The sequence below is a fragment of the Alosa pseudoharengus genome, unplaced genomic scaffold (assembly GCF_046254945.1).
Source record: "Alosa pseudoharengus isolate Yale_2024_CS ecotype anadromous, Long Island Sound unplaced genomic scaffold, YU_APseudo_1.1 YU_APseudo_1.1_scf_1, whole genome shotgun sequence".
Lineage (NCBI taxonomy): Eukaryota > Metazoa > Chordata > Actinopteri > Clupeiformes > Clupeidae > Alosa > Alosa pseudoharengus.
This window is the reverse complement of record NW_027468564.1, coordinates 42,926,762-42,953,923: the sequence shown is the minus strand read 5'-3', so window position 1 is coordinate 42,953,923 and position 27,162 is coordinate 42,926,762. Positions and strand designations below refer to the sequence as shown.

Genomic DNA, 27,162 nt, shown 5'->3' with positions numbered 1-27,162 from the left:
GACTGTTTCATGAGACATGACTCAACATTCATACCAAACCTTTCGTGAATGTGGAAGACAGAACGACAAGAACTTTGCCGTTTTTGGTCCAAATCCTTACCTTACCTGACCACATCACATCTGAGTCAATTGGCTACTCCAGTGCCAAAAAGACAGAACATGGTCAAGCAAATAATTTTTGTTTCATAAAAATGTATTTGTTTTATGATGTAACCTTTGCACATGATTTCTTATCTTTTGCTACTGGGAATGTCCAACCATTCCAGGATACACAAATACGGGTCAGCTGAATGTAGGCTAGTTTACCTCCCAGTGTTAAACTCAGTGATTACGAATACTTCACAACTTGTATAGTAAAGTGACATTCGATGTAGACTTCATAAGATATTCATGACATATTTACAAAGGCTGGAGAGAATAAATTAATGGTATTCAGGTTACACAAATACGATGTTGGACTTTTATTTTGACAAGTTTTCGTCATTCTGTCTTCCACATTCATGAAAGGTTTGGTATGAATGTTGAGTCATGTCTCATGAAACAGTCATGAATGCTTTATGTGCAGTTTATGACAGCTGCTATGAATGTGTTATGGACTCACCCTTCAAGTAAAGTGTTACCAAAATAACTTTGTATTTACATGAAATTGACATATTCACACAACATTTTTTTCAGTTGAATAGCTCACAAACTTACAAACTCACCACTTGACAAACTGAACAAAGTGACACATACAAAAAGCCAACATGCAGAGAGAACAGTGTGAAAGTCTCCAGCTGCAAAAACAGATGCAACACCCGTCTAGCCACTGGAGGAAGAGGAAGGGGCACACACGTGTTGGGGACATCTTGCTCTGCTCATTCAGTTACACAGGAACACTTTTTATAAGTTATATCTTTGGCCTTTTTGGTTTTATTAGATATGACAGTGAAGAAAAGAAATGTGCAAAAAAAAAATTACAGCTCACCACATGATAAACCATGACAAACACTAAACAATATAATCTCATAGAACTAGGAACCTGTAATGTGTTCATTTGTACAATTAGGTGCTCTTGAGTAATCCAATTTTGAAATCACAGCAAATGTCACTGTTGTCTCCGACACTGGGCTGACACCTGACATTAACCTATCATGTACGGTAATTACACCCCAAATAATGTACATAACAATGATTCAAATGTTAGTCAAAGCATGCACAGATCAACTGTGCCTTGGGGCATAGGACATCTGCACATAAGCACAGGTCACATACTTGATGTAAAGACTGATACAAGAAATATGCAAACGTTATCAAATTACATTAATATGCCAGACATGGGTAGCCTAGGCTGTCCTGAAAAAAAAAAACTAGACATACTGTAGCATGCACAGATGGCCCTTATAATGAACAAGTTATGAATGAAAAAATTGTCCAATAAGGCAGCTCTCCCGCAACCCTGAACTCTACAGACCTAATCAATACCACCAGTGTACCCACTACAGCACACTAGACTACAGCACGGGGAAATAGCAATTAAGGGATACAATACATTTAGTCTTTGCGTTCTGTCTTCATAAGGGGTCAGACGGCTGTGTCGTCGTACACCGGGTTTGAGTCTGCCTGCTGGAGAAAAAGAGAAAGTTGAGGAAACAAAACAAAAAAATATTTGATCCAGCTCCTAGAATCTAGTCTGACTCTACCAGCCTGTTTCTCTTAGTTCATTTTCTCACTGAAATAAGTTGAACTGTTCTGGTGAAACCAGGCTACCTAGAATCCCCCTTTCAGTCCTTCCTCTATCTATCTGTGCAGTTCTGTGTTCTGGGATGGAACTCACCTCACATCTCAAAACTTTTCACTGAAAATAACATACTATATGCCAGAATGTTAGCAAGATTCTAGCAGTGTGAAAAAGACTCTGGGTGTTTGCAAGGTTTTACATGCCATTTAGGTGGCTAGCTCACTAGTTTTAGACCAAAACTTGTATAATGCTGCATGAAGATAATAATAATTAGGGCAATCTGGACATTATCACGTGTCAGTGTTGTTTGGGCCGTCATTGATTAGTTTCTTTCACCGTCTCTCTTTAGCAAGTCAGTATCCTCACCTGTTGTGAAACAGTTGTGCTGCCTGTTTTTTGGAGAGTGCGAGATTTACACCTGTGGTTGTAGAGGATAAAGAATTACGGCCAGTTATGGTGACAAATCAACAACATTAACACATTATACAATATTAGTGTATCTTCACCACATTATTGCATTGGTTTTTTTTTTGTAATTCAACTTTGTATTTGGTTTTCATGTATGAAAGTATAATCATACAATAACATAACATCACATAGAACAATATAAACATAAAACATACAAACAAACAACAGACAGCACTGATAGTGTATGATGTGTCCCCTTTTGAGTCAAATATTAAAGTAAAAAAAAAAAAAGATAAGACATATACATATGCATAAAAATTATAATTTTAGCAGCCATTGTAGCACCTCCTCTCCCTATAGCATACCCACAATACCATAGGTAAAAAATAAATCCCATGACTTCTTAAAGTTCTCGTTTTCATTATTGACTCTTGCCAGCATGTCCTCATAAGATACTATCTCTGACATAAGTAGCAACCATTGTTTAAATTCTGGAGGGGAGGTACTTTTCCATAGTCTGAGAATCACTCTGGCAGCTGTTATAACTCCCACTTTTATTACTGCAAGCATTACTGCATTGTTACCATGATGACTGTTGTTTACATGAAAAGGTCATTTGAAGAACATGTTTTTCTCACCTCAGACACAGAAGACATGGGAGCAGCAGGAGAGCTACTACAATAAGGATCCTAATGGCTACATGCTTAGCCCAGCCTTGCCCTATAAACAGAATCACAATGTTTCACAGTAGTGACCAATGAAATTACTCTTATAGCTTAACAGTAGTATTAGTCAAAGTAGTGGGCTTGGATCATGAACCCTTGGAATATGAGGCAAGAGAGCTAGTGAGCATGCTATTAGTTCTGTACTATATGGTGTTTACTCTGAGAGTAGGGCTCATGTCCCTGTTTGGGCACCAGGTTGCCATCACTCTAAGTTTTCTCCCTTTCCCTTTGCTGATTCAGCATGATATCATTTTAGTTGTCTTTGCCCTCAGTGTCACAGGGAACATAAGGCACCGCAATGCCAATGTGGTATTCTGTTGTGGGAAAGGGAGTACGCTAACACGTGTGAATGATCATTTGCTTGCATGTACAGTACATGCCTTGAAACCATACAGTTTTGTAATCGGTACCCACTTGCTTTTACACTAATCCATAGTAGCATGTTTACTTAGGACTCCAAACAGGGAGAAAACAATCATTTGTCATAAGAGTGCACAATTGACTCCGACACACGATTGAATAATCTGACAAAAGGTGATCTTACCTGCTATTGGCACTGACACAGCAGCCGAGTGCTGTTCACCAACACTATTCTGTGCAACACAGTAGTAGAGTCCACTGGTCTCATAGCTGATGTTAGCGATGATGTAACTCTGGCCTCCTCCTAGCAGTGAGGTTTAAGTTCCCGTCTTCCTGTACCAGGTGTAGGTGTGTACCGGTGGATTGGCATCACTCCGGCAGGTCAGATTCACTGACTCACCCGCCACTATTTCACCATGGTGATCCACAAGCACAGCGGTGTTCCGTGGTGCGTCTGCCAACACAAAGACCAATAATTACATTCAGACTGTTTTTCCTCTTATCTATTCGGTCCATTTCAAAGGCTGGCCATTTTTTGTTTCATACTGAATAATCAGTTTAACCTTTGTTGGCATTAATCAGTTTCATTTTATTAAACAGTTAATATCCAGTAGCTGCTATCTCAAATACATCTGACATCTAAAGCAGCCTCAGGTGATCGATGCTGTTTGTGTCCTCTCTAACTGCACAGGAGTAGCTGCCTGCATCCTCACTATTGACTGGGTTTAGGTGGAGGGTGTTGTTGATGGCTCTGTGTCTGGTATGCTGTGTGTTCTTGTACCAGATGAAGGTGGTGTCGGACTTTAGATTGCAGCTGGTTGTATCACAGGTCAGTGTGACATTGCTTCCCTCTGTTACTGTATCAGCTGTCATTGACACCCGCAGTTCTGGCAAAAATGGCAGGAGTTACTCTCTAAAACCTTTATTATATATTATAACTTAACTGATGTACTTACCTGTGACTGAGATTGTCACCACATCACCAGAGAAGGCCCCTCCTGTTGTGTTTGTCACGTATCTGAATCGATATTGTCGTGAATCACTTTCTCTCACGTCTCTGATTCTCAGAGTGCAGTTATGCTCCTCAGTACTGAGATGTTCCACTCTGCCCTCATAGTCTTCCTCCAGACGCAGGTCTATAAGCACCTTACGCTTCTTATCCTCTCTGTACCAGAGTGTTGTGGTGACTGTCTGGTCTGTGGGGAATCCGTATGTGCAGGGAATGTCCACCGTTGAGCCCCTCGAGACACAGAAGCTGGCGGACGAGTAGGACACTCCCCAACAGTCCTTACGTGGAAGATCTAGATCGGAAAGCAGGATATATTAAAGTTTTCAACTAAACTTCTCACTCTCATACACACACACAATTACATTTGAATTAACCTGATTTATCTAGTAATGCCTGATAATGACAACATGCTAAAATGAAGAATAAAATGCATCTGTTGTTGGTCTTGACTAAGTTATGAATATTGGGGTCATCCCTATGTTCCCAGGGTCCTATATTCTTTATCTTCTACTGTCCTTATTGCTTGTTGTGTTTTTTTATATATTACAAACTTTTAATTACTTTTTCTGCTGTTAGTGATTGCTGTGTGTGATGTCTGTATGCTACTGAGACCTTGAATTTCCCCTTGGGGATCAATAAAGTATTTATCTATCTATCTACAGTATCTATCTATCTAATTGCATTTGAATTAACCTGATTTATCTAATGCATCTGGCTCTGATACTGACAATCAACATAAATGACAGGCAAGAAGCTCAGTAGCCCAGTAGTCCATCAGTTCAGACTCAAAAGTTCAAGTGATAAAATTAAGACTAAAATGAGTTTGTTAGTCTTGTCTAAGTTAGTGTAAGATATTGTGTTCCCAGGGTTCTATTCCCCAGAAATGACAACGCTTCATATGCTACCCAGTTCTAGGTTCCAATGTTCTATGTTCCCCAGTCTATGCACATCAGGCAATAAAAAAGTTCCTTAACCCTGTATTCACTTCACATGATATGGGTAATTGTGTGTGTGTTACCCAGCACTGTTGTATGGCTCTCAGTTTAATAGGCCAATATTAAATGGTTGGAGTGATAGAAAAAAAAGAAATGGGTGCACATCAGGGGAGTTTAGACATTTCAAAAATAATATTTATCTTATATTCTCATACATGTTTCCAAGCTATATGTAGGGCTAGTCTTTAGCTTCCACCATTTTGGTTAAACCTTTTGGTTACTTCTGCAAAAGAGAGGGGGTTTTGGGCTGCAATAATAGCTCACTAACACAGCATGCATCACCACAGCACCCATTTTATACTAGTGCAAAATACACTCTCTCTTGATCCTGGTATAAAACATTTACTATTACAATTAAAGCTATGAACCAAGCAAAAAGTGTACTTACCTGAAACATAGAGAGTAACTCTATCTTTTCCTTGTAAGGTTGTGATATGTCTGCTAATTCTGTAGTCATATACACCAGAGTCGCTAGGAATCAGATTGCTTATTCTCACTCTACACTCTGGAGAGGTGTAGCTATACTCAATACGAGTTCCAGATGCTCGTACATACGTCTCATGTTTCTGACTATCAGTTTTGTACCAATATCCTTTAGAAAAACTGTAGTTCGGTGGAAGTGTGTAACTGCAGGTAAGGAGCACTGAGGAGCCTGTGAGAGCACAGATGTTCTGAGGAGAGTAGGTCACAGTGAGGGGTGGTTGGGCATGAAGACCTGAAACACAAACACACTCATCATGGGTGCACTGCACACACTCATTCTCCAGAACTCACTGGCTCACTTACACACACACACATGCACACTCACAGACTTACAACAGTATTAAACTTATGCACACTCCCACAAACATAAGACGGTAAAGCAACCCAAGCAAAAGATCAGTGTTACAATATGATATACATGTACATACCCAGTGTGCATAACAGGAGAATGATGCATCTGATTCTGTGCATAATGAAAACCTGCCAGGATGTTCATGCATTTTAGAGTCTATTTTATGAATAAAAATAGTATATTTTCACTTGTTCATTCGTATTAAGAACATTTGTGTTGACACTTACCCCAGTTCATACTTCTAAATCGTCTGAGACTACACTGAAACATTAGAGGAAGTGAAAATGCAGCTCTGTAAGGAAACAGGGTATGAGGAGGGTAATTTATCCTTCCTCATTTCACAGATACTCTCTCTCTCACACACACACACAAACATACATATATACCTCTCACTCTCTTGTGTAACAGGACAATTACACAGTATTTAAAATCCATATTGTTGTTCTGGTTCCAGTCTGAAATCTCAAGCCACCATTGCCCATTGTCCAATCACACAAGGGACAAGCTGGTGACCGAGCTGTCATGTCTCCATCCAGGACACCCACACCTTTCCCACTTAAACAGAGCAATTAACACACACACAAACACACACACGCCTTTCCCGCTTCAGCAGAGCAATGCACACACACACAAAAAAGCACCTTTCCCACTTCAGTAGAGCAATGCACTCTTCCAGCTGTAGCTTTCCAACAAGGTCTTACATCTGTCCAGTTCTCATCATCTCCTTCCCTCTGCTGATACCAATGTGTCAGAACCAGAACCAACCGGCTCCATCACCAGCTCACCTCTCTCATTATAACACAAATCTAATGGATGCCAACGACTAGAACAAGAAAGGGAAGTACACTGTTTGTGCTTTTACGGTTTTTTTTTCTTTCTCTTAATTGTTGGTTTTTGCATAATATTTTACTTATCATTTTGTTTTCAATGTGCATTAATTTATCCCTAGTATACAGTGGGTGTAGCAATGGAAATAGTAACGGTGGTTCTTAAAGCGATACTCCACTTTTCATCCAGCCGTCCTCTGAGTCTGACAGTAGCACTTTTAGCTCCAGCTCATTGAATCAGATTAGACCGTTAGCTTATAGGAGAGATGCTAACGGTCTAATCTTATCTGATTCAATGAGCTGGAGCTAGAAGTGCTACTGTCAGACTCAGAGTAGGGCTGGATGAACTGGGTAAAAGGTAAAACTCAATTGTTTAACTCAAGGGGAGGTGGAAAATTAGTGTATTTCCCCAAATGGTGGAATATCCCTTTAATGGTTCTTTGTGCTGTGTTTCATACTGCATCCTCTCTGCTGCACAGAGGCTGAGGGCGTCAGTTCACACATACAGTATGCCACATGTGGAGGAGGGGAGGGACTAACAGCTGATACCATCTCCACACGGTGCTAAAAATGACCCTCATTTCATGTTTCCTTTCTGTGGCCCATATCGCATGATCTGGCAAGTCCTAGTCGTCATCTCCTCTTGAGTGGGGGAGGAACCCAACAGCTGATGGCTCCTTCTCCTCACACTGGCCGTCTATCTGAGGCCTCTCAGAAGCTTACGCTGGCCATTCGTGCATTCGGCCTCACCATCCTGGGCTGAACTTTCCTCTTGTGGATGCAGGGCAAGGTGCCACTAATGTGAAAGATGTGAAAGATCCGATCTGAGACACTGCTCTGTTCCTGTGATGCTGAAAGTCAGTTAAACCAATTTGATGCTGTTTTAAGCAACTGACTGTTTCTTAACTTAAGGTTTGTGTTAGCTCATAATGTCTACTGCTGCAGCATTATACTATACTTTCAGAAAGTATACCACAGCCAGTTTTTAGCTGAATCGTTTTAATTATTTTTTCTCCTTCGTCACGTGACTGACCGCAAGGTGAATTCACACATTGAATCTCAGGTAAACTGAGAAGCTCAGCCAGAGACTTTCTAATGAGGAGACACAGCACTGAAAAAATCCTCCACAGAAATGCATGGGGTTAGTTTGCAGTTGTCTACGCATATCACGCGCATTTCTGCCGAAACGGATGCCCGATGAGTGCCCAAAAAGCGTTGCAATATGGCTGCCGAGTGGAGGGACTTGCCTGAAAGGACTTTGGCTCAGCCAAACAGTGTATGAGAATAATGTCCCCTCCTAGTGGTGATTGCCAGGACCAGTGAAAGGGCCTAATTTAACAAAGTTGCACGCTTATCTGTCCAGCCAATACCAATATCATGCCTCCTACCAATGGTTTAAAAAATATTGCATCTAAATGCCTTTGCTTTCTGGTTTTAATTCAGTATTTCATCTCTGATACCGTTCCTTGTCAAATAAAGTAGGAATATATAAGCTTTATTGCAGACACAGGTCCATATCATACACACACATAATACATAGTATAAAAAGGAGATACAAAATACATAGAAAATCACATATTAGCCTGTAGGACATACAGGCATTTGCACCAATGCCTTCTTAACCTAGAAGTGAACCTGTAGCAGCTTTTCAGAGGACTGACTAGGGCTTCAATTATTTGGCTCTCTGACTTGTCCAGGCGGCACATAAAGCTAAACATCAATTGTTTCAAATGTTTATTTCACCCAATGTTTACAAAGTTGTTAAGTTTCGGTTAAGTTCATAATCATGTCTTTTAATCACCATATTTTGCCACATCTGTTGTATGGAGGAATAATATTCCTGAAAAACAGGAAACAAATAAACAGTTGATGGGGTGACAGGGCACAAACTCAGAGAGAAAATAACAGGTGAAAACTATATACAGTATATATATTTACTAGGGCTGTCAATCGATTAAAAAAATTAATCTAATTAATTACATACTCTGTGATTAATTAATCTAAATTAATCGCATATATAATATTTGCTGTGAAAGTATTTTAAATATTTAAATTCAAATTAATCATTGAATAATCAGCATTAGTGACATTAAAGTTCAAAAACTCTTTTATTATTATTTTAATAATGGCCATAATAATCTATGATATGACCTAATATGCTGAGGAAATAAATTCAAAAGTGCTTCGGGAAGAAGGTATTTCAGGCCACAGATATAACCTAGGGGACACAATGAAAATAAATTAACACTCCCCTCAATGTCAACACTAATTCTTTGCATTGATGTGCGACTTTAGAGTTGATGAACTCCAGTGATATGCAAATTCCTTGCTGCAGACATTGCAGAGGACTTTATTTTAATCAACACCATCAGGCCGTTTTTTAAAAGTAAATGTTCCAATCAATGATCTAGGCAGCACATTTTCTTCTCTCTCCTTCTTTTTACAGTCTAATGGTTACTGACTACAATGGCTTGGGGTCAAAGGTCATACGGAATCGATTAATCTGTGTTATTTTTTTTAATCAGTTAATTTTTCTCAAATTAATTAATCGAAATTAATCAGTTATTTTGACAGCCCTAATATTTACACAAAAAATAGAATGGATGTTTCCCTTCATATATAAGCAAGAAGTGCCTGGACAGAACAACTTCATATCAATGGTAGAAACTGAGCCCAGTGACACAGGACATGCATTTGCATATGGGAAGCACTGATGGGAACTGATGCTCATCGTATTCATGTTCTGGGGTGTTTGTTGACTGTACTGTAGATCACAGGGTCCTCTTCAGCTCTACAGACAAACATAAACATCTCATCACATCATCCTCAAAATTACCAACTGCACATCATTATCAGAGTAACTAAACACACATCGCACACACAGCATCTATGTATATGATAGCTTACATTATTAGCCTGGCGGGCCATCCTATATCATTGAAATGTATAGTCTGGAATCGACCCATTCACCTCGCTTAATCCAAGGGGCGGGCAGAGAATTGTCTTTCAAACTGCCTAGGCATGCAATAGGCCAGCGCTACGACCAATCAGAACAAAGCGGAGCAAGTTGATATATCAAACTTTTACCGTATCCGGTCGGCAAAACGGCAAATAAATCCTTCTTCGAAAGGAATGACTTAAGTGCATTGTGTTGCTCAACTTTCAAAGAAAAGCACAAGTCCAACTCCTCCAAAGTTGACGCCAACGCCGATTCAAACAACCGCTCTTCGTTCGCCATAGCCACCTTCCTTGTTGTTCACCATCGCAGGACTGTCGTCATCCTGTTAAGCCCGCCTTAAGACTCTCTAACAAAATAGAGCGCTGTGATTGGATGACGTCCACGGCGTCAGCCAATAGAAATCCCTATGGTTTGCTAGACGAACAGGCTGAGCAAATGAATTTGCCGCCGCTAGGGTGCGTCTAGATTTCTAGGCTACTACATTACCTCACAGAGAAAGCACTCTGAAGTTTGAGTCTAGCAGTGTTGGTTGTTATGGGAACAGCGTTTTTGGTTTTGTATGTTTGCGTTTAAAAAGGTAAAGTGTAAAAATATTACCTACGTTTCTCTCCTAACAAAACACTACAGATATGCCACATTATGTTTGTGCATTAAGTTAGTATGATGAAGGTAAAACTACTCACTGGAAAGTGTCCTTTGGTCTGGAGAAATTCACTGAAGCGTACTGAACGTCCTCCTGTGTTGTTTGGGTGTGAGGACGCTGAACATCGGCGTATGGGCCCACCTCTGCTTTGTCCGAGCCCTTAAACTTAACGCTGGTATACTGGACGTCATTGTCTGCTTTTTTGTTCCGGCTGCATGAGGGGTCAGAGGTCAATACGTTGTTGTACACCGGGCTTGAGTCTGCCTGCTGGAGGAAAAGAGGAAGTTGTCCAAACAACAACTAAAAAAAGAACAACTAATTGTAGGCTATCTACTCTAGCTCCAGAGTTGTAGGCTATCTAGCTCCTAGAATTTAGCCTGGCCTTTGGACATTTTCTCACTGAGATTACACAAGTTGAACTGCTCTGATGAAACCAGGCTACCTGGAATCTATATTTCTTTTCACAGCACAACAATGCTGAATATATATGTCAGCATATTAGTAAGCTTCTGGCAGTGGCAATGCCTTTTAGGTAACTACCTCGCTAGTGTTAGACCAAAACATTTATAGTGCTGCATTGAGATCATAATAATAAGGATAATTCTACCTGAATCTATCACGTGTCAGTGTTGTTTATGCCGTCATTGATTAGTTTGTTTGACAGTCTCTCTTTAGCACGGCTCACCTGTTGCGAAATCGTCGTGCTTGCTGTTATGGGGGGAGCGCTGGATTTTTGCTTGCTGTTGTGGAGGACAAGGGTTTAGGGCCAATTTTCATGAGAAATCAACAAAATTAACGTATCATACCTTATCAGTGTTGTTAGAACATTATAACATTGTTACTATAATGACTGTTGTTCACATATAAAATTAATGTGAAGGGAAATTATTTCTCACCTCAGCCATAGAAGGCCCAGAATCAGTAAAAGAGCTACTACAATAAGGATCCCAATAGCTGCATATTTAGCCAAGCCTTGCCCTGTAAACAGAATATTTAAGTACACTTAAACACAATATTCAATAATACTGACCAATCATTACCCTTATATTTTAGTCCAAGTAGTGGGCTTGGATCATGAACCTTTGGAATATGAGACAGGAGAGCTAGCGAGCATGCTAGTAGTTCTGTTCTGTACGGTGTTTACTCCAAGAGTAGGGCTCATGTCCCTGTTTGATCACCAGTTTTTCAATCACTCTTGTCTCCCTTTGCTGATTCAGCACGATTGAGTTTTGGTTGTCTTTGCCTTCAAGGTCATAAGAGAACTTAGGGCAACACAATGACAATGTGGTGATCTGCTGTGGGAGAGGGAGTAGCCTAACACATGTGAATGCTATATTATGCTATGCAACATGCAGTTCTGTACCTAATAGCTATTGCACTTATCCATAGTAGTATGTTTACTTGCTCCAAAAAAATAGAAAAAAATAATTTATCATGAGAGTGCAAAACTGACTCTGACACACTGTGATGAAAAATTTGAAATCTCTCTGTAAAGAGAATAGGATTTGTCAAAATTACAGAGTTTATGAATAACAGTATGACAGTGAAAAGCACTGTCTCATCAGGTGATCTTACCTGCTATTGGCACTGACACAGCAGCTGAGTGCTGTTCACCAACACTATTCTGTGCAACACAGTAGTAGAGTCCACTGGTCTCATAGCTGATGTTAGCGACAACGTAACTCTGGCCTCCTCCTAGCAGTGAGATTTGAGTTCCCATCTTCCTGTACCAGGTGTAGTTGTGTACCGGTGGATTGGCATCACTCCGGCAGGTCAGATTCACCGACTCACCCGCCACTATTTCACCATGGTGATCCACAATCACAGTGGTGTCCCGTGGTGCATCTGCCAACAACAAGATCCAAAATAATATTCAGACTTTTTTCATTTATCTATCCAATTACTTTCAAAGGCATTTTTGTCACTTATAATCAGTTTAACCTTTGTTGACATTCTTAATGACATTATGACTTAAAATTTATTTAAACAGTTAACATCCAGTAGTTGCTCTCTCACATACATCTGACATGTAAAGCAGCCTCAGGTGATCGATGTTGTTCATGTCCTCTAACAGCACAGGAGTAGCTGCCTGCATCCTCACTGTTGACTGGGCTTAGGTGGAGGGTGTTGTTGATGGATCTGTATCTGGTAGGCTGTGTGTTCTTGTACCAGATGAAGGTGGATTTGGCCTTAAGGTTGCAGCTGGGTGTATTACAGGTCAGTGTCACATTGCTTCCCTCGATAACTGTACCAGCAGTCATTGACACCTGCAGATCTGCAAAAATGGCAGGGGTTATGCTATTAAACTTTATTATTTATTATAAGTTATGTTATATTCTAAGTTACTTACCTGTGACTGACATTGTCACCACATCACCAGAGAAGGCCCCTCCTGTTTTGTTTGTCAAGTATCTGAATCGATATTGTCCTGAATCACTTTCTCTCACGTCTCTGATTCTCAGAGTGCAGTTATGCTCCTCAGTACTGAGATGTTCCACTCTGCTCTCATAGTCTTCCTCCAGACGCAGGTCTATATGCTCCTGACGCTTCTTATCTTCTCTGTACCAGAATGAATTGGTGACTGTCTGGTCTGTGGGAAATCCGTATGTGCAGGGAATGTCCACCGTTAGGCTCCTCAAGACACAGAAGCTGGTGGACGAGTAGAACACTCCCCAACAGTCCTTACGTGGAGCATCTAAATCGGAAGATAGGATACATTACATCATTCAACTAAACTTTTTACTCTCATACTCACACACAATTACATCTTGGGTCCTATGCTCTTCAGCCTGTATATGCTCCCATTGGGTGACATTATAAGAAAGCATAACCTCTCTTTCCACCTCTATGCAGATGACTCACAGCTGTACTTGCCTCTAAAATCTAGGGACTCCATACAATCTCTCCTGGTCTGTCTTGAAGACATTAGAATTTGGTTGGCTAACAACTTCCTCCAGCTAAATAGCGACAAGACAGAAGTCATCATTTTTGGTCCTCCCAAGGCAAGATGCATTGTAGTGCAAAATTTAGGTCACCTCACCCCATTTATCAAACCCTATGCCAGAAACCTGGGCGTCATCCTCGACATCCTCAGAGCAATCTCCCACCTCAAATCTTTCCTATCTCACAATGACCTTGAAAAAGTTATCCATGCCTTTATTACATCACGACTGGATTATTGCAAATCCCTCTACCTTGGCCTCCCCCAGGCCCCCCAGTTTGCAGCTGGTCCAAAATGCAGCTGCGCGTCTTCTAACTGGCACCAGGAGGCTTGAACATATCACCCCTATTCTGGCCTCCTTGCACTGGCTCCCAGTTGTTTTTAGGATTCAGTTTAAAGTTTTATTATTTGTTTTTAAGGCACTTAATGGGCAGGCCCCAACCTACATCACCAACCTTGTACAGCCCTACTCAGCTCAAAGGTCCCCGAGATCCTCAGACAAAGGGCTTCTGCATGTGCCGCGCTCACGGCTCAGAGGGGTGATAGAGCCTTTGCAGTTGCTGCTCCACATCTGTGGAACCAGCTCCCCCTGGATATTAGATCTGCTCCCTCCATTTCTGCCTTCAAAACCCACCTTTACTCCATGGCCTTCCTTGTTCCCTAACCCTGTACTCCTGCTCATCCTATGTATGTCTGTGTTGTGTGCCCTGATATTGAAGGTTTCCTTATATTTATGTTTTATGTTCTTATGACTATATTGGCTCAATGCGTTTTTTCTGTATTATCTGTCTTAGTCTTTATCTTTAGTTGTCCGCTGTACAGCACTTTGGTCAGTTTATGCTGTGTTTAAATGTGCTTTATAAATTAAACTTACTTACTTACATCTGAATCAACCTGATTTATCTAATGTTTCTGATACTGACAATCAACCTAAATGAAAGGCAAAAAGCCCTGTAGTCAGTCATCAGTTCAGACTCCAAAGTTAATGTGTTATCATGAACCTTTACCTTCATCCATTTGAGTGTCCTACAATACGTGTCGATTATATTTCAAGTACAGTACAGTACATTGTCAATTATATTTCAAGGCACAACAGGGTATTGAACCTACAACTATTCAGGCTACTGCATGCTGCATGCTAGCCCAGCTCCTTATAGCCACTACACTACCACCGTCCCAATGAATGAAGATTAAAATGGGTCTGTTGGTCTTGGCTAAGTTAGTGTACCATAGATATTCCCTAGGTTCACAGGGTCCTATTCCCAGATAACATGACCAAGCTCCATATGCTAGCCAGTTCTATAGTCCAATTTCCCAGGGTTTTATGTCTCCCCCTGTCTAGCATAGCATATTATTCAGGCAATAAAAAAGTTTCCCAACCCTGTATTCGCTTCACACGATATGGGTAACTGTGTTTGTATTGCCCAGCTCTGCTATATATATATATATATATATATATATGTATATATTACATGGTTGGAGTGACAGCAAAAAACGGGGTGTCTAGAGTCTAGAGATTTCAATATCTTTCATCCTTATACATGTTTTCAAGCTACAAGTAGGCCTAGTCTTTAGCTTCCACCATTGTGGTTGAACCTTCTGGTTACTTCTGCAAAAGAAGAGGGGGTTGGGCTGCAATAATAGCTCACTAGCACAGCATGCATCACCACAGCACCCATTTTATACTAGTGCAAAATAAATAAACCCTCTCTTGATATCTCTTGGTATAAAACATTTACAATTATAATTAAAACTATGAACCAAGCAAAAAGTGTAGCTACTTACCTGAAACACTGAGAGTAACTCCATCCTTGCCTTGTAAGGTTGTGGAATACGTGTCGGTTGTTGTAATTCTGTAGTCATATACACCAGAGTCGCTAGGAATCAGATTGTTTATCTTCACTCTACAATCACGAGAGGAGGAGTCATACTCAATACGAGGTTCAGATGCTTGTAGATGCGATGAATTTTTATACCAAAATCCTTCTTTAAAATAGTAGTTTTGTGGAAGTGTGTAACTGCAGGTAAGGTGCATTGAGGAGCCTGTGAGAGCACAGATGTTCTGAGGAGAGTAGGTCACAGTGAGGGGTGGTTGGGCATGAAGACCTGAAACACAAACACACTCTCTCTCCATCACTCACTGACTAGCTCACCCATGCACATACTGTACATGCTCACTCTCTCTCTCTCTCTCACACACACACACACACACACACAACCACACACACACACGCACACACACACAAGAAGCCACATTTAACCTAAACGACGCCTGTGTGTTTTTGCATGTTAATCAAAACCTTCATGAGTTAGCTTTTTCTGGATCAACAAACTGACGCACACTTGAACAAACATAAGATGGTAAAGCAATCCCAAGCAAAATATCAATATACAATATAATGTACTGTACATACCAAGAGTGCGTAACAGCAACATGATGCATCTGATTCCATGCATTTTCTTGGGCATAATGTAAACCTGCCAAGATGGTCATGCATTTTAGAGGAGCCTTTTCACTAGCTAATAGGCTCACAGTTTCATTCATACATCATCATCACTATAATCATCATCATCATCATCTCAACTCGGCGATACGTTTTTCGCTTGTCTATTCATATCAATTGAAATAAGAATGTTTGCGTTGTTACTTACCCCAGTTGATACTTCGTTTTGTGACTACTGTGGAACTTAAGAGGAACTGAGAATGCGGCTCTGAAAGAAAATGGAGGTTTATTAGTGTTCTGCTGAGGTAATTTCTACTTCCTCGTTTCACTGTCGCTCACTCACTCACTCACACACACACAGAGATACAGATATACAGTGATGGTCAAAAGTGCTGGACTGGCACCCATGCTAAAGTTGAGTAAAAAGGGGAATATAAAATCATCTTTTGGAAATTATATCTTAATGCCTTAAGTAAAAAATGAGGAAATATCCAACCTTTAAGGACACCAATTTTCTTTGTAAATGAATAATGTATCATAAATAAATAAATGTGCTTCCTTAAAATACAGGGTTCATAAGTATTGGCAACCCTAAATTCCCTTAGAGGCAGGCAGATTTTTATTTCATGGCCTTCGGAATTAAAATAGCCCCACATCATCACATACCCTTCCCCATACCTAGAGATTGGCATGGTGTTATTTCCGTTAACCAATTAGCTTGTTTGATGCTCATTGAGCACAAAGCTAATCAAACCAGCTAATAGGCTCACAATCCTGGGCTGAACTTACCTCTTGTGGATGCAGGGCAAGCTGCCACTAATGATGTAAATGCAAAAGATCCAATCTGAGATACATGGCTCTGTTCCTGTGATGCTGAATGTCAGTTCAACTAATTTGATGTTGTTTTAAGCAACTGAGTGTTTCTTGGCTAAGGGTTTGTGTTAGCTCATAATGTCTACTGCTGCAGCATTATACTATACTTTCAGTAAGTATGCCCTTGTTAGTCATTAGCTACAATTTGAATTTGTTTCCTTCTTCATCACATGATATCTCATGACCACCAGGCCAGGTGAATCCGCTCACTGAATCTCAGGGAAACTGAGAAGCTCAGCCAAACAGTGTTTGTGAATAAGGAAGTGTGCAAGGGCCTAATTTAACAAAGGTGCACCCTTACGTGTTGTTACATTACAATGCAAAGGTGGAAAAGTTGGGTTTGAGTATTTTCATGTGTCAGTGATTTTAACACTAAAAGGACCCGATATAAAGGTGAAGCCGCACGTCTTACTTATTTGTCATATATAACCATAAGTTGGCTATTTTAGGCAGGTCTCCCCATTGGAAGTTGATCAGGGTTGCACGAGTTCAGAGGTATTTTGTTTATGCCTAGGCCCTGTCAGTATGGCTAACGTGCGGATGGTTTTGGTCCCAGAGGTTATCTGGAACATGGAATATAGTATAGAGTTGGCACAAGCATTGGTTTCATTGTGATGATCTGCAGAATCACCACAACCAAACATTAGCTTTCTAACACAGAATCACACCTGTCCCATAGAAATGGGAATAAGAACACCAGAGAAAAAGGTTAGAATAAAGTGAAACTTTTATATGATGATATATTGATTACATGATAAAAAGCAAGAGGCACATTAATCTAACCTGAATGATCTGAGTACTAAAAACACAGCATTGGAGAAAGAGGTATAAATGAAAAGAAGGGATAGAAAGTATTTAGTCACGCTGCCCGATCTTGTGAGGCTCCTTGGCCTCGCTGTCTTCTCCTGGACCCAGTGGTTTGGGATGGCTGCTCTTGAGCAGGTGCGCTGGGACTCTGTGGATAGCATTTAGCAGGTGGCCCGACGAGGATGACGTGAGGCGAAATGAAAGAGTAAAGAAAAGTATGAGAAGAATCAGGAACATGTTGGAGGGGGATAAAAGGGGTGATTGTAAAGCAGATAAATGAAATTGAAGTAAAGACCAAGTAGAAGTTGAAGCCCCAGACTATGGGAGAATGTGCCTTTTAAAGGAGGAAAACACATCCCCTAACAAATCATGGGCTACTAAAAATCCACAAGTTACAAACATTGCCCACAAAAAGGGTGCCTCTCCCACAGAGTTCAGAGTCAAGTCCAAGTCATGTAACAGAGTGTTGGATACAATGGATAGGAAATAACATAAAAAGAAAGAAAAGGCAGATATAATGGCATGCATCTTGAATTCAATCTACACACAGGATTCATCATGAATTCAGGTCTAATTCTTATGAAGTTGTTCACCGTTTCTCATAAGTTTGCATTACAGTTCATCAAGGCCGTAGTCATGATGTCAACATTGGGGGGGACCAAATCTGTGGCGGGGTCTGAGGGACCCACAAACAGAATTTTAATACATTTCCTACCATGCAAAAATATTATTAAAAATCACAAACAAGTCGTTAGTTAGGTCAGTCAATTAGGTTATTTCAAACCTTTGACGGACATAGGCATGGCATGGATGGATTATGAACCCCTGGACACAGATGCCCCCCCCCCCCCCCTCTGGTGAGTTTTGTGAAAAGAGAAGGGTGCATAAGAAGCAACTTGGGCTTCAGGGCCCCCTGAGCTCTTGGGCCCATTAAGCCCATTCAGTAATCCATCCCTGGACCCGTGACTCCATTTGTGTTCAAAATGTATACTTTAAAAGAAATTACAAACTAGAGTATTTTATGATAACCTCTATATTACACAGAATGTGGTTCTTTGACTTATTACTTACACCTGAAGATTTTTTTTAACTAAGGCTTAGACTCATACGGAGCCTAATAAGATTTTGTCTTTTAATTTAGATTTTATTATGCTGGCGGCTAATCACACAATTTTAACGTAGTTTGAAAGGGACAGGATTCAGGAATAGGCTACTAAGACAGGCCCCTTAACTCATTAACTGTAGGCTATCACGTATTGTAAACGTTTTTTCCAACTTGTGTGCCGTCGCCACATTTGATCACGTTTTGCCTGCATGGATGCGCGATTGAGTGCGCATCTAAATAATATGCAAGAGGCCTATAAACGGTAATTTCTGGCATTACTACTAGCATATGAATGCATTATTTATGTTGAAAGACGTGAAAGAAATGACACAGGCTTGCACAAATTCATCATTTAAAAAAAAAACGTTTCACTTTCACTATCATTGCGAGAATAGGCTACAATATGGAAAATGTTCCCTTTAAGTCTGATCGGCTCCAAACATGTATGGGATTTCCTTAGCCTGTGCTACACCTTTCCAAGAAGTTTTGTGAAAATTGTACCGGTAGCTTTTGCGATATTGTTGTCAGCCCTACCTCACCGCAGTAGGGTGCAGTAAATGGAAGCTTTTGATTGCGCACGCCACTAACGAAAAAATGAAAATCACCAGGACAAACCACTCAGGGGTGTAGGCTACTGTGGAACCATAGGTCACTAATTTGTGCGTTATTTACGTTTGATTACATTTCAGATGCGTATTGGTTTCCTGTAGGCCTAGTATAGCGCTTTATTTTTTCATTATTTTTCTATGTCCGTATATTGGGGGGGACATTTTGGTCATATTTGAATATTGGGGGGGACACGTCCCCCTCAATGTCTATGGTGACTACGGCCCTGCAGTTCATACATGGCATTGGTATAGGTTACAATAGTATATGCTTCAATATGAAACCCTTTAATAATTCAGTTCAAAGATAAAATGCACTCTTGTCCAACAAGGCAGCACTTTGCCACCCCTCACCCTGCGCTCTACAGGTTGCCTACTCAATATCACCAGTATACCCACTGCAGAAACCTAGACTACACCACTGGGAAATAGCAATACAAGCGTCTGCATCTGCATTCAGTCTTCATAAGGGGTCAGAGGTCACTATGTTGTCGTACACTGGGCTTGAGTCTGCCTCCTGGATGAAAAAAGGAAGTTGAGGAATCAGTTATTCCAAAAATTTAAAAAACAAATGTCTAGCTCCTAGAATTTAGTCTGGCTCTACCAGCCTGTTTCTGTTTCAGCCTGTTTTCTCATCTGAGATTACATAAGTTGAACTGGTCTGGTGAAACTAGGCTACCTAGAATCATCCTGGCAGTCGCTCCTCTATCTATCTGTGTCCCATCCAGCATATGCACTGTGCAGTTATGTGTTCTGGGATGTAGGCTACTCACTTCACACCTGAAAGAAAACTTTACTGAATATACTGTATGTCAGCATGTTCACAAGTTTGAAGCAGCACTAATAAGGCTCTAGGTGTTTGCAGGTTCTACATGTCTTTTAAGCAGCTTGCTAGTTTTGAACCAAAACATATAGTGCTGCATTAAGAATAATAATAAGGACAATGCAGTCTGGACTGAATCTATCGTTTGGGCCGTCATTGATTAGTTTGTTTGATAGTTTGTCTTTAGCACAGTCAGTTTGCTCACCTGTTGTGAAATCGTTGTGCTGCCTGTTTTTTGGGGAGCGCTAGATTTACACCTGCAGTTGTGGAGGAGAAAGACTTAGGGTCAGTTATCATGGGAAATCAACAAAACATATCATACCATATTACGGTATATCTTTACCACATTATTGTATTAGTTCCATAATGACTGTTCTTTACACACAAAAAAAGTAATTTAGAGGAAAATGTTTTCTCACCTCAGACACAGAAGGTATGGGAGCAGCAGGAGAGCTACTACAATAAGGATCCTAATGGCTACATACTTAGCCCAGCCTTGCCCTATAAACAGAATCACAATGTTTCACAATAGTGACAAATAAAATTACTCTTATAGCTTAACAGTAGTATTAGTCAAAGTAGTGGGCTTGGATCATGAACCCTTGGAATATGAGGCAAGAGAGCTAGTGAGCATGCTATTAGTTCTGTACTATATGGTGTTTACTCTGAGAGTAGGGCTCATGTCCCTGTTTGGGCACCAGGTTGCCATCACTCTAAGTTTTCTCCCTTTCCCTTTGCTGATTCAGCATGATATCATTTTAGTTGTCTTTGCCCTCAGGGTCACAGGGAACATAAGGTACCGCAATGCCAATGTGGTATTCTGTTGTGGGAAAGGGAGTACGCTAACACGTGTGAATGATCAGTTGCTTGCATGTACATGTCTTGAAACCATACAGTTCTGTAATCGGTACCCACTTGCTTTTACACTAATAGTAGCACGTTTACTTAGGACTCCAAACAGGTAGAAAACAATAATGTGTCATAAGAGTGCACAATTGACTCAGACACACTATGATTGAATAATCTGACAAAAGGTGATCTTACCTGCTATTGGCACTGACACAGCAGCTGAGTGCTGTTCACCAACACTATTCTGTGCAACACAGTAGTAGAGTCCACTGGTCTCGTAGCTGATGTTAGCGATGATGTAACTCTGGCCTCCTCCTAGCAGTGAGGTTTGAGTTCCCGTCTTCCTGTACCAGGTGTAGGTGTGTACCGGTGGATTGGCATCACTCCGGCAGGTCAGATTCACCGACTCACCCGCCACTATTTCACCATGGTGATCCACAAACACAGCAGTGTTCTGTGGTGCATCTGCCAACACAAAGACAGACAATAACATTTAGACTTTTTTCTTTGTCTGTTTGATCCATTTCAAAGGCTGTTAATTCTTTGTCACGCATGATCAGTTTAACCGTTGTTGTTGACATTCATCAGTTAAATTTAATTGACAAGTTAATATCCAGTAGCTGCTCTCTCACATACATCTGACATGTAAAGCAGCCTCAGGTGATCGATGTTGTTCATGTCCTCTAACAGCACAGGAGTAGCTGCCTGCATCCTCACTGTTGACTGGGCTTAGGTGGAGGGTGTTGTTGATGGCTCTGTATCTGGTAGGCTGTGTGTTCTTGTACCAGATGAAGGTGGTGTCGGCCTTAAGGTTGCAGCTGGGTGTATTACAGGTCAGTGTCACATTGCTTCCCTCGATAACTGTACCAGCAGTCATTGACACCTGCAGATCTGCAAAAATGGCAGGGGTTATGCTCTTAAACTGTATTATTTATTATAAGTTATGTTATATTCTAAGTTACTTACCTGTGACTGAGATTGTCACCACATCACCAGAGAAGGCCCCTCCTGTTTTGTTTGTGAAGTATCTGAATCGATATTGTCCTGAATCACTTTCTCTCACATATCTGATTCTCAGAGTGCAGTTATGCTCCTTAGTACTGAGATGTTCCACTCTGCCCTCGTAGTCTTCCTCCAGACGCAGGTCTATATGCTCCTGACGCTTCTTATCTTCTCTGTACCAGAATGAATTGGTGACTGTCTGGTCTCTGGGAAATCCGTATGTGCAGGGAATGTCCACCGTTGAGCTCCTCAAGACACAGAAGCTGGTGGACGAGTAGAACACTCCCCAACAGTCCTTACGTGGAGCATCTAAATCGGAAGATAGGATACATTACATCATTCAACTAAACTTTTTACTCTCATACTCACACACAATTACATCTTGGGTCCTATGCTCTTCAGCCTGTATATGCTCCCATTGGGTGACATTATAAGAAAGCATAACATCTCTTTCCACCTCTATGCAGATGACTCACAGCTGTACTTGCCTCTAAAATCTAGGGACTCCATACAATCTCTCCTGGTCTGTCTTGAAGACATTAGAATTTGGTTGGCTAACAACTTCCTCCAGCTAAATAGCGACAAGACAGAAGTCATCATTTTTGGTCCTCCCAAGGCAAGATGCACTGTAGTGCAAAATTTAGGTCACCTCACCCTATTTATCAAACCCTATGCCAGAAACCTGGGCGTCATCCTCGACACCGAACTCTGCTTTGACAAACAGATTAGCTCTGTTGTCAAAAAATGTATCAGCTCAGAACAATCTCCCGCCTCAAATCTTTCCTATCTCACAATGACCTTGAGAAAGTTATCCATGCATTATTACATCACAGCTGGATTATTGCAAATCCCTCTACCTTGGCCTCCCCCAGGCCCCCCAGTTTGCAGCTGGTCCAAAATGCAGCTGCTCGTCTTCTAACTGACCCATTCTGGCCTCCTTGTACTGGCTCCCAGTTGTTTTTAGGATTCAGTTTCAAGTATTATTATTTGTTTTTAAGGCACTTAATGGGCAGGCCCCAACCTACATCACCAACCTTGTACAGCCCTACTCAGCTCAAAGGTCCCCGAGATCCTCAGACAAAGGGCTTCTGCATGTGCCTCGCTCACGGCTCAAACAGAGGGGTCATGGAGCCTTTGCAGTTGCTGCTCCACGTCTGTGGAACCAGCTCCCCCTGGATATTAGATCTGCTCCCTCCATTTCTGCCTTCAAATCCAGGCTAAAAACCCATCTTTACTCCATGGCCTTCCTTGTTCCCTAACCCTGTACTTCTGCTCATCCTATGTATGTCTGTGATGTGTGCCCTGATATTGAAGTTTTCCTTATATTTATGTTTTATGTTCTTATGACTATTGGCTCAATGTGTTTTTCTGTATTATCTGTCGTAGTCTTTATCTTTAGTTGTCCGCTGTACAGCACTTTGGTCAGTTTATGCTGTGTTTAAATGTGCTTTATAAATTAAACTTACTTACTTACTTACATCTGAATCAACCTGATTTATCTAATGTTTCTGATAATCAACCTAAATGAAAGGCAAGAAGACCTGTAGTCAGTCATCAGTTCAGACTCCAAAGTTAATGTGTTATCATGAACCTTTACCTTCATCCATTTGAGTGTCCTACAATACGTGTCGATTATATTTCAAGTACAGTACATTGTCAATTATACCGCCGTCCCATTGAATGAAGATTAAAATGGGTCTGTTGGTCTTGGCTAAGTTAGTGTACCATAGATATTCCCTAGGTTCACAGGGTCCTTTTCCCAGATAACATGACCAAGCTCCATATGCTAGCCAGTTCTAAAGTCCAATTTCCCAGGGTTTTATGTCCCCCTGTCTAGCATAGCATATTATTAAGGCAATAAAAAAGTTTCCCAACCCTGTATTCGCTTCACACGATATGGGTAACTGTATTGCCCAGCTCTGCTATATATACTGTATATGTATATATATATATATATATATATATATATATATATTACATGATGGTTGGGAGTAATGGCAAAAAAACGTGGTGTCTAGAGTCTAGAGATTTGAATATCTTTCATCCTTATACATGTTTCCAAGCTACACGTAGGCCTAGTCTTTAGCTTCCACCATTGTGGTTGAACCTTCTGGTTACTTCTGTAAAAGAAGAGGGGGTGGGGCTGCAATAATAGCTCACTAACACAGCATGCATCACCACAGCACCCATTTTATACTAGTGCAAAATAAATAAACCCTCTCTTGATTCTGGTATAAAACATTTACAATTATAATTAAAACTAGAAAATGCAATTCCAGGGAATTACCATTGCATGTAAATGCAAAAAAGATGCTGTGTATAACATTAAATTACTTACAGTATGATTATTCAGATTACATAGACGTGTCCAGTATTCTTGAAAACCACTTACTTGATTAGATGTTAGCTTAGAGTATATGACAATCAGTAAAAATAAATTGTTAATTCAATATTGATCAACATTCTTTGTTTTAATACAGCAGAATGATACTCAGAATACACTAATGAACACTTAACAACCAATGTAAGCTTGAAGTAAAAAAAAAAAATCACAGTTGTGTGTGTGTGTGTATATATATACAGAACTTGATAATGCCAATCATATTATCCTAAGACATATCTATTTATCAGTGGTAATTCTGAAATGGCAGCAAGAGCTAGAGGTCTCAGTTAATTGTAATAAATAGGTCACTTTTGATGGTGATATAGACTGAAGAACAAGATTCAGCCCTTCAGATGATCAGTTTTAGACAGAACTTAGGTTAAAATCTTAATTTTCACACAGCACAGCTCAGGTCTAAAAACAGAAGTCTAACAGCACAGCTAAGTTTCACAGATGTCACAGCACATGATTCAAATGTTTGCATGCTTCATATAGTTGTCGGCATAGTCCTCCTGCAACAATATAATACTCAGAATGTCTCAGTGTAGATCTCAGATCTACGTCTATAGTTCAAAGGTATGTGCAGATATGTTGAGATATGGTCACATGTTTTTTAGGAATTAATGTTAGTGTTAATGTCAGCGATGTATGGTTGGCAGGATGTGCACACAGACAGGCACACACATAATGTAATACACGGTCATCACCACACTGGTCTGGTCTGGTCCCTAAAAGACAAAAGCAAACAAGTTAGAGTTATACCAAAAACATGGAATGTGTACAATTGTGCAATACAACTTAGATATTTAAGTGAGGTTGTTGCACCATAAATCTGTAATGGTAGTTAAATATACTAGCCTATAGTATTTCACGGCAAACAAAGCAACATGTTTGACGTGTTTTATTAATTTGACAGCCAAACAGTTTAAAGTAAACAGCTTAGAACACTTTGTAGGCAAAGGGTGTGTTGTTGCTGTTGATAATCATAAACTGAGTCTTAAGGATGGACCATTCTGATATTAAGCATCTTGATAACCAACTACACTATATCTTACAGCTTGCTAGGTCTGTTATCCACATTTTTTCTACAGATTACGATGTAGGCCTACTTTAGGATGTAGCCTACAACAACTGGGAAGCTTTAATTTATAGGCCAGAATAATGCAGAAATGAGTAGCCTAGGCCAAGTAAACATACTCTGTAGCTATGTTGACAGCACAAACGTTATACCTCAACTTCTGTAGTGTGTTTTAACAATACTTTGGTCATATGGTCCGTTTCCAAACAGTAAGGTTTTAATCAGGTCCCTTTCCACAGGTTATCAAGAGCCAGATAGTATAACGCTAGTTAAAACGCTACTGGTTAGTGAGCAAATGTAACGTTAACGTCAGTGCTCAGCTGGGAGCGACGTTAGGTTTGAATGTTGTTAGCTAACGTTATCGAAACCTACAGCTAACCGGTCAATTTAAAGTGACGACTTATTAACGTTGATTAGGTGGGTTTCATAACTTTCCTTACATAATAAATATCAACGGATAGGATAAGTGCTAACGTTAACTATTCCCCTAACGTTAGAACTACCGAGTTTGGCTACTTGTGACCTATCATTTCATACATAGCCTAGGCCTATAGTAGAATGCTACATAACAATGTTTGACGACATAAATGAGTCAAATACCAAAAATCGGACCACTTACCTTGTTTGTAGTTAGAGAAATGTGCCTCTGGAGGAGAGTTTTACGAGCAAGTAAAGTATCACGGCAGGTCAAAACATTCAGAAGATTCACAGCTCCAGTGATAAAAAGATTGCAGCGGACCAGCTGTTGATTGCTATCAGGTGCAGGTCACGTCATAATGCTAAAAGTTGCCGCCACGGCGGTCAATGTTAAGTCTATGGGATTTTATCGCTCTTTTATCGTAAATATCTTAAAAAGTATAAAGTTTACAAATATGAAAAATACATTCTACGATTGTCCGTTACAAGAGCTTTGTAGGAGTCTTTGAATGAGGTCAGACGGTTCAGCGGTTTCAGTCGCATTAAACGTTGAATTTGGTCGGAAGAAGAATAATAAGAAGAACAGCGATAATAGTCCATTGCATTTACATGCAATGCAACTACAGTATGAACCAAGCAAAAAGTGTACTTACCTGAAACACTGAGAGTAACTCCATCCTTGCCTTGTAAGGTTGTGGAATATATGCTGGGTGTTGTAATCCTGTAGTCATATGCACCAGAGTCGCTAGGAATCAGATTGTTTATCTTCACTCTACAATCACGAGAGGAGGAGTCATACTCAGTACGAGGTTCAGATGCTTGTAGACGCGATGAATTTTTATACCAAAATCCTGCTCTAAAATAGTAACTTTGTGGAATTTCGTAACGGCAGGTAAGGAGCACTGAGGAGCCTGTGAGAGCACAGGTGTCCTGAGGAGAGTAGGTCACAGTGAGGGGTGGTTGGGAATGAAGACCTGAAACACAAACACACTCATCATGGGTGCACTGCACACACTCATCATGGGTGCACACACTCTCTCTCCATCACTCACTGACTAGCTCACCCATGCACATACTGTACATGCTCTCTCTCCCTCACACACACACACACACACACACATACACACAAGCACACACGCACACACAAACACAAGAAGCCACATTTAACCTAAACGACGCCTGTGTGTGTTTGCATGTTAATCAAAACCTTCATGAGTTAGCTTTTTCTGGATCAACAAACTGACACACACTTGAAGTATAAGTATATACTATTTTTGATCCCGTGAGGGAAATTTGGTCTCTGCATTTAACCCAATCCGTGAATTAGTGAAACACAAACAGCACACAGTGAACA

At 40.5% G+C, this 27,162-nt stretch overlaps 1 protein-coding gene across 1 annotated transcript in view; it reads right to left on the bottom strand.

The window, feature by feature from the left end:
• LOC143119042 (uncharacterized) overlaps positions 1 to 26,876 on the bottom strand; it is a 34,792-nt gene extending 7,916 nt beyond the window's left edge. The window contains exons 1-23 of the mRNA XM_076280265.1: positions 26,873 to 26,876; positions 26,462 to 26,782; positions 21,895 to 22,239; positions 21,565 to 21,819; positions 21,124 to 21,393; positions 20,499 to 20,580; positions 20,285 to 20,336; positions 19,741 to 19,773; positions 16,075 to 16,098; positions 15,837 to 15,900; positions 15,208 to 15,528; positions 12,832 to 13,176; positions 12,502 to 12,756; positions 12,057 to 12,326; positions 11,378 to 11,459; positions 11,167 to 11,221; positions 10,522 to 10,748; positions 7,603 to 7,675; positions 6,129 to 6,180; positions 5,606 to 5,932; positions 4,170 to 4,514; positions 3,536 to 3,667; positions 2,767 to 2,848 (exon numbers count right to left, since the gene is read on the bottom strand). Coding sequence (XP_076136380.1) covers positions 2,767 to 2,848; positions 3,536 to 3,667; positions 4,170 to 4,514; positions 5,606 to 5,932; positions 6,129 to 6,180; positions 7,603 to 7,675; positions 10,522 to 10,748; positions 11,167 to 11,221; positions 11,378 to 11,459; positions 12,057 to 12,326; positions 12,502 to 12,756; positions 12,832 to 13,176; positions 15,208 to 15,528; positions 15,837 to 15,900; positions 16,075 to 16,098; positions 19,741 to 19,773; positions 20,285 to 20,336; positions 20,499 to 20,580; positions 21,124 to 21,393; positions 21,565 to 21,819; positions 21,895 to 22,239; positions 26,462 to 26,782; positions 26,873 to 26,876 — 4,016 coding nt within the window. The remainder of the gene's footprint in view (positions 1 to 2,766; positions 2,849 to 3,535; positions 3,668 to 4,169; positions 4,515 to 5,605; positions 5,933 to 6,128; positions 6,181 to 7,602; positions 7,676 to 10,521; positions 10,749 to 11,166; positions 11,222 to 11,377; positions 11,460 to 12,056; positions 12,327 to 12,501; positions 12,757 to 12,831; positions 13,177 to 15,207; positions 15,529 to 15,836; positions 15,901 to 16,074; positions 16,099 to 19,740; positions 19,774 to 20,284; positions 20,337 to 20,498; positions 20,581 to 21,123; positions 21,394 to 21,564; positions 21,820 to 21,894; positions 22,240 to 26,461; positions 26,783 to 26,872) is intronic.
• Positions 26,877 to 27,162: the final 286 nt, after the last annotated feature.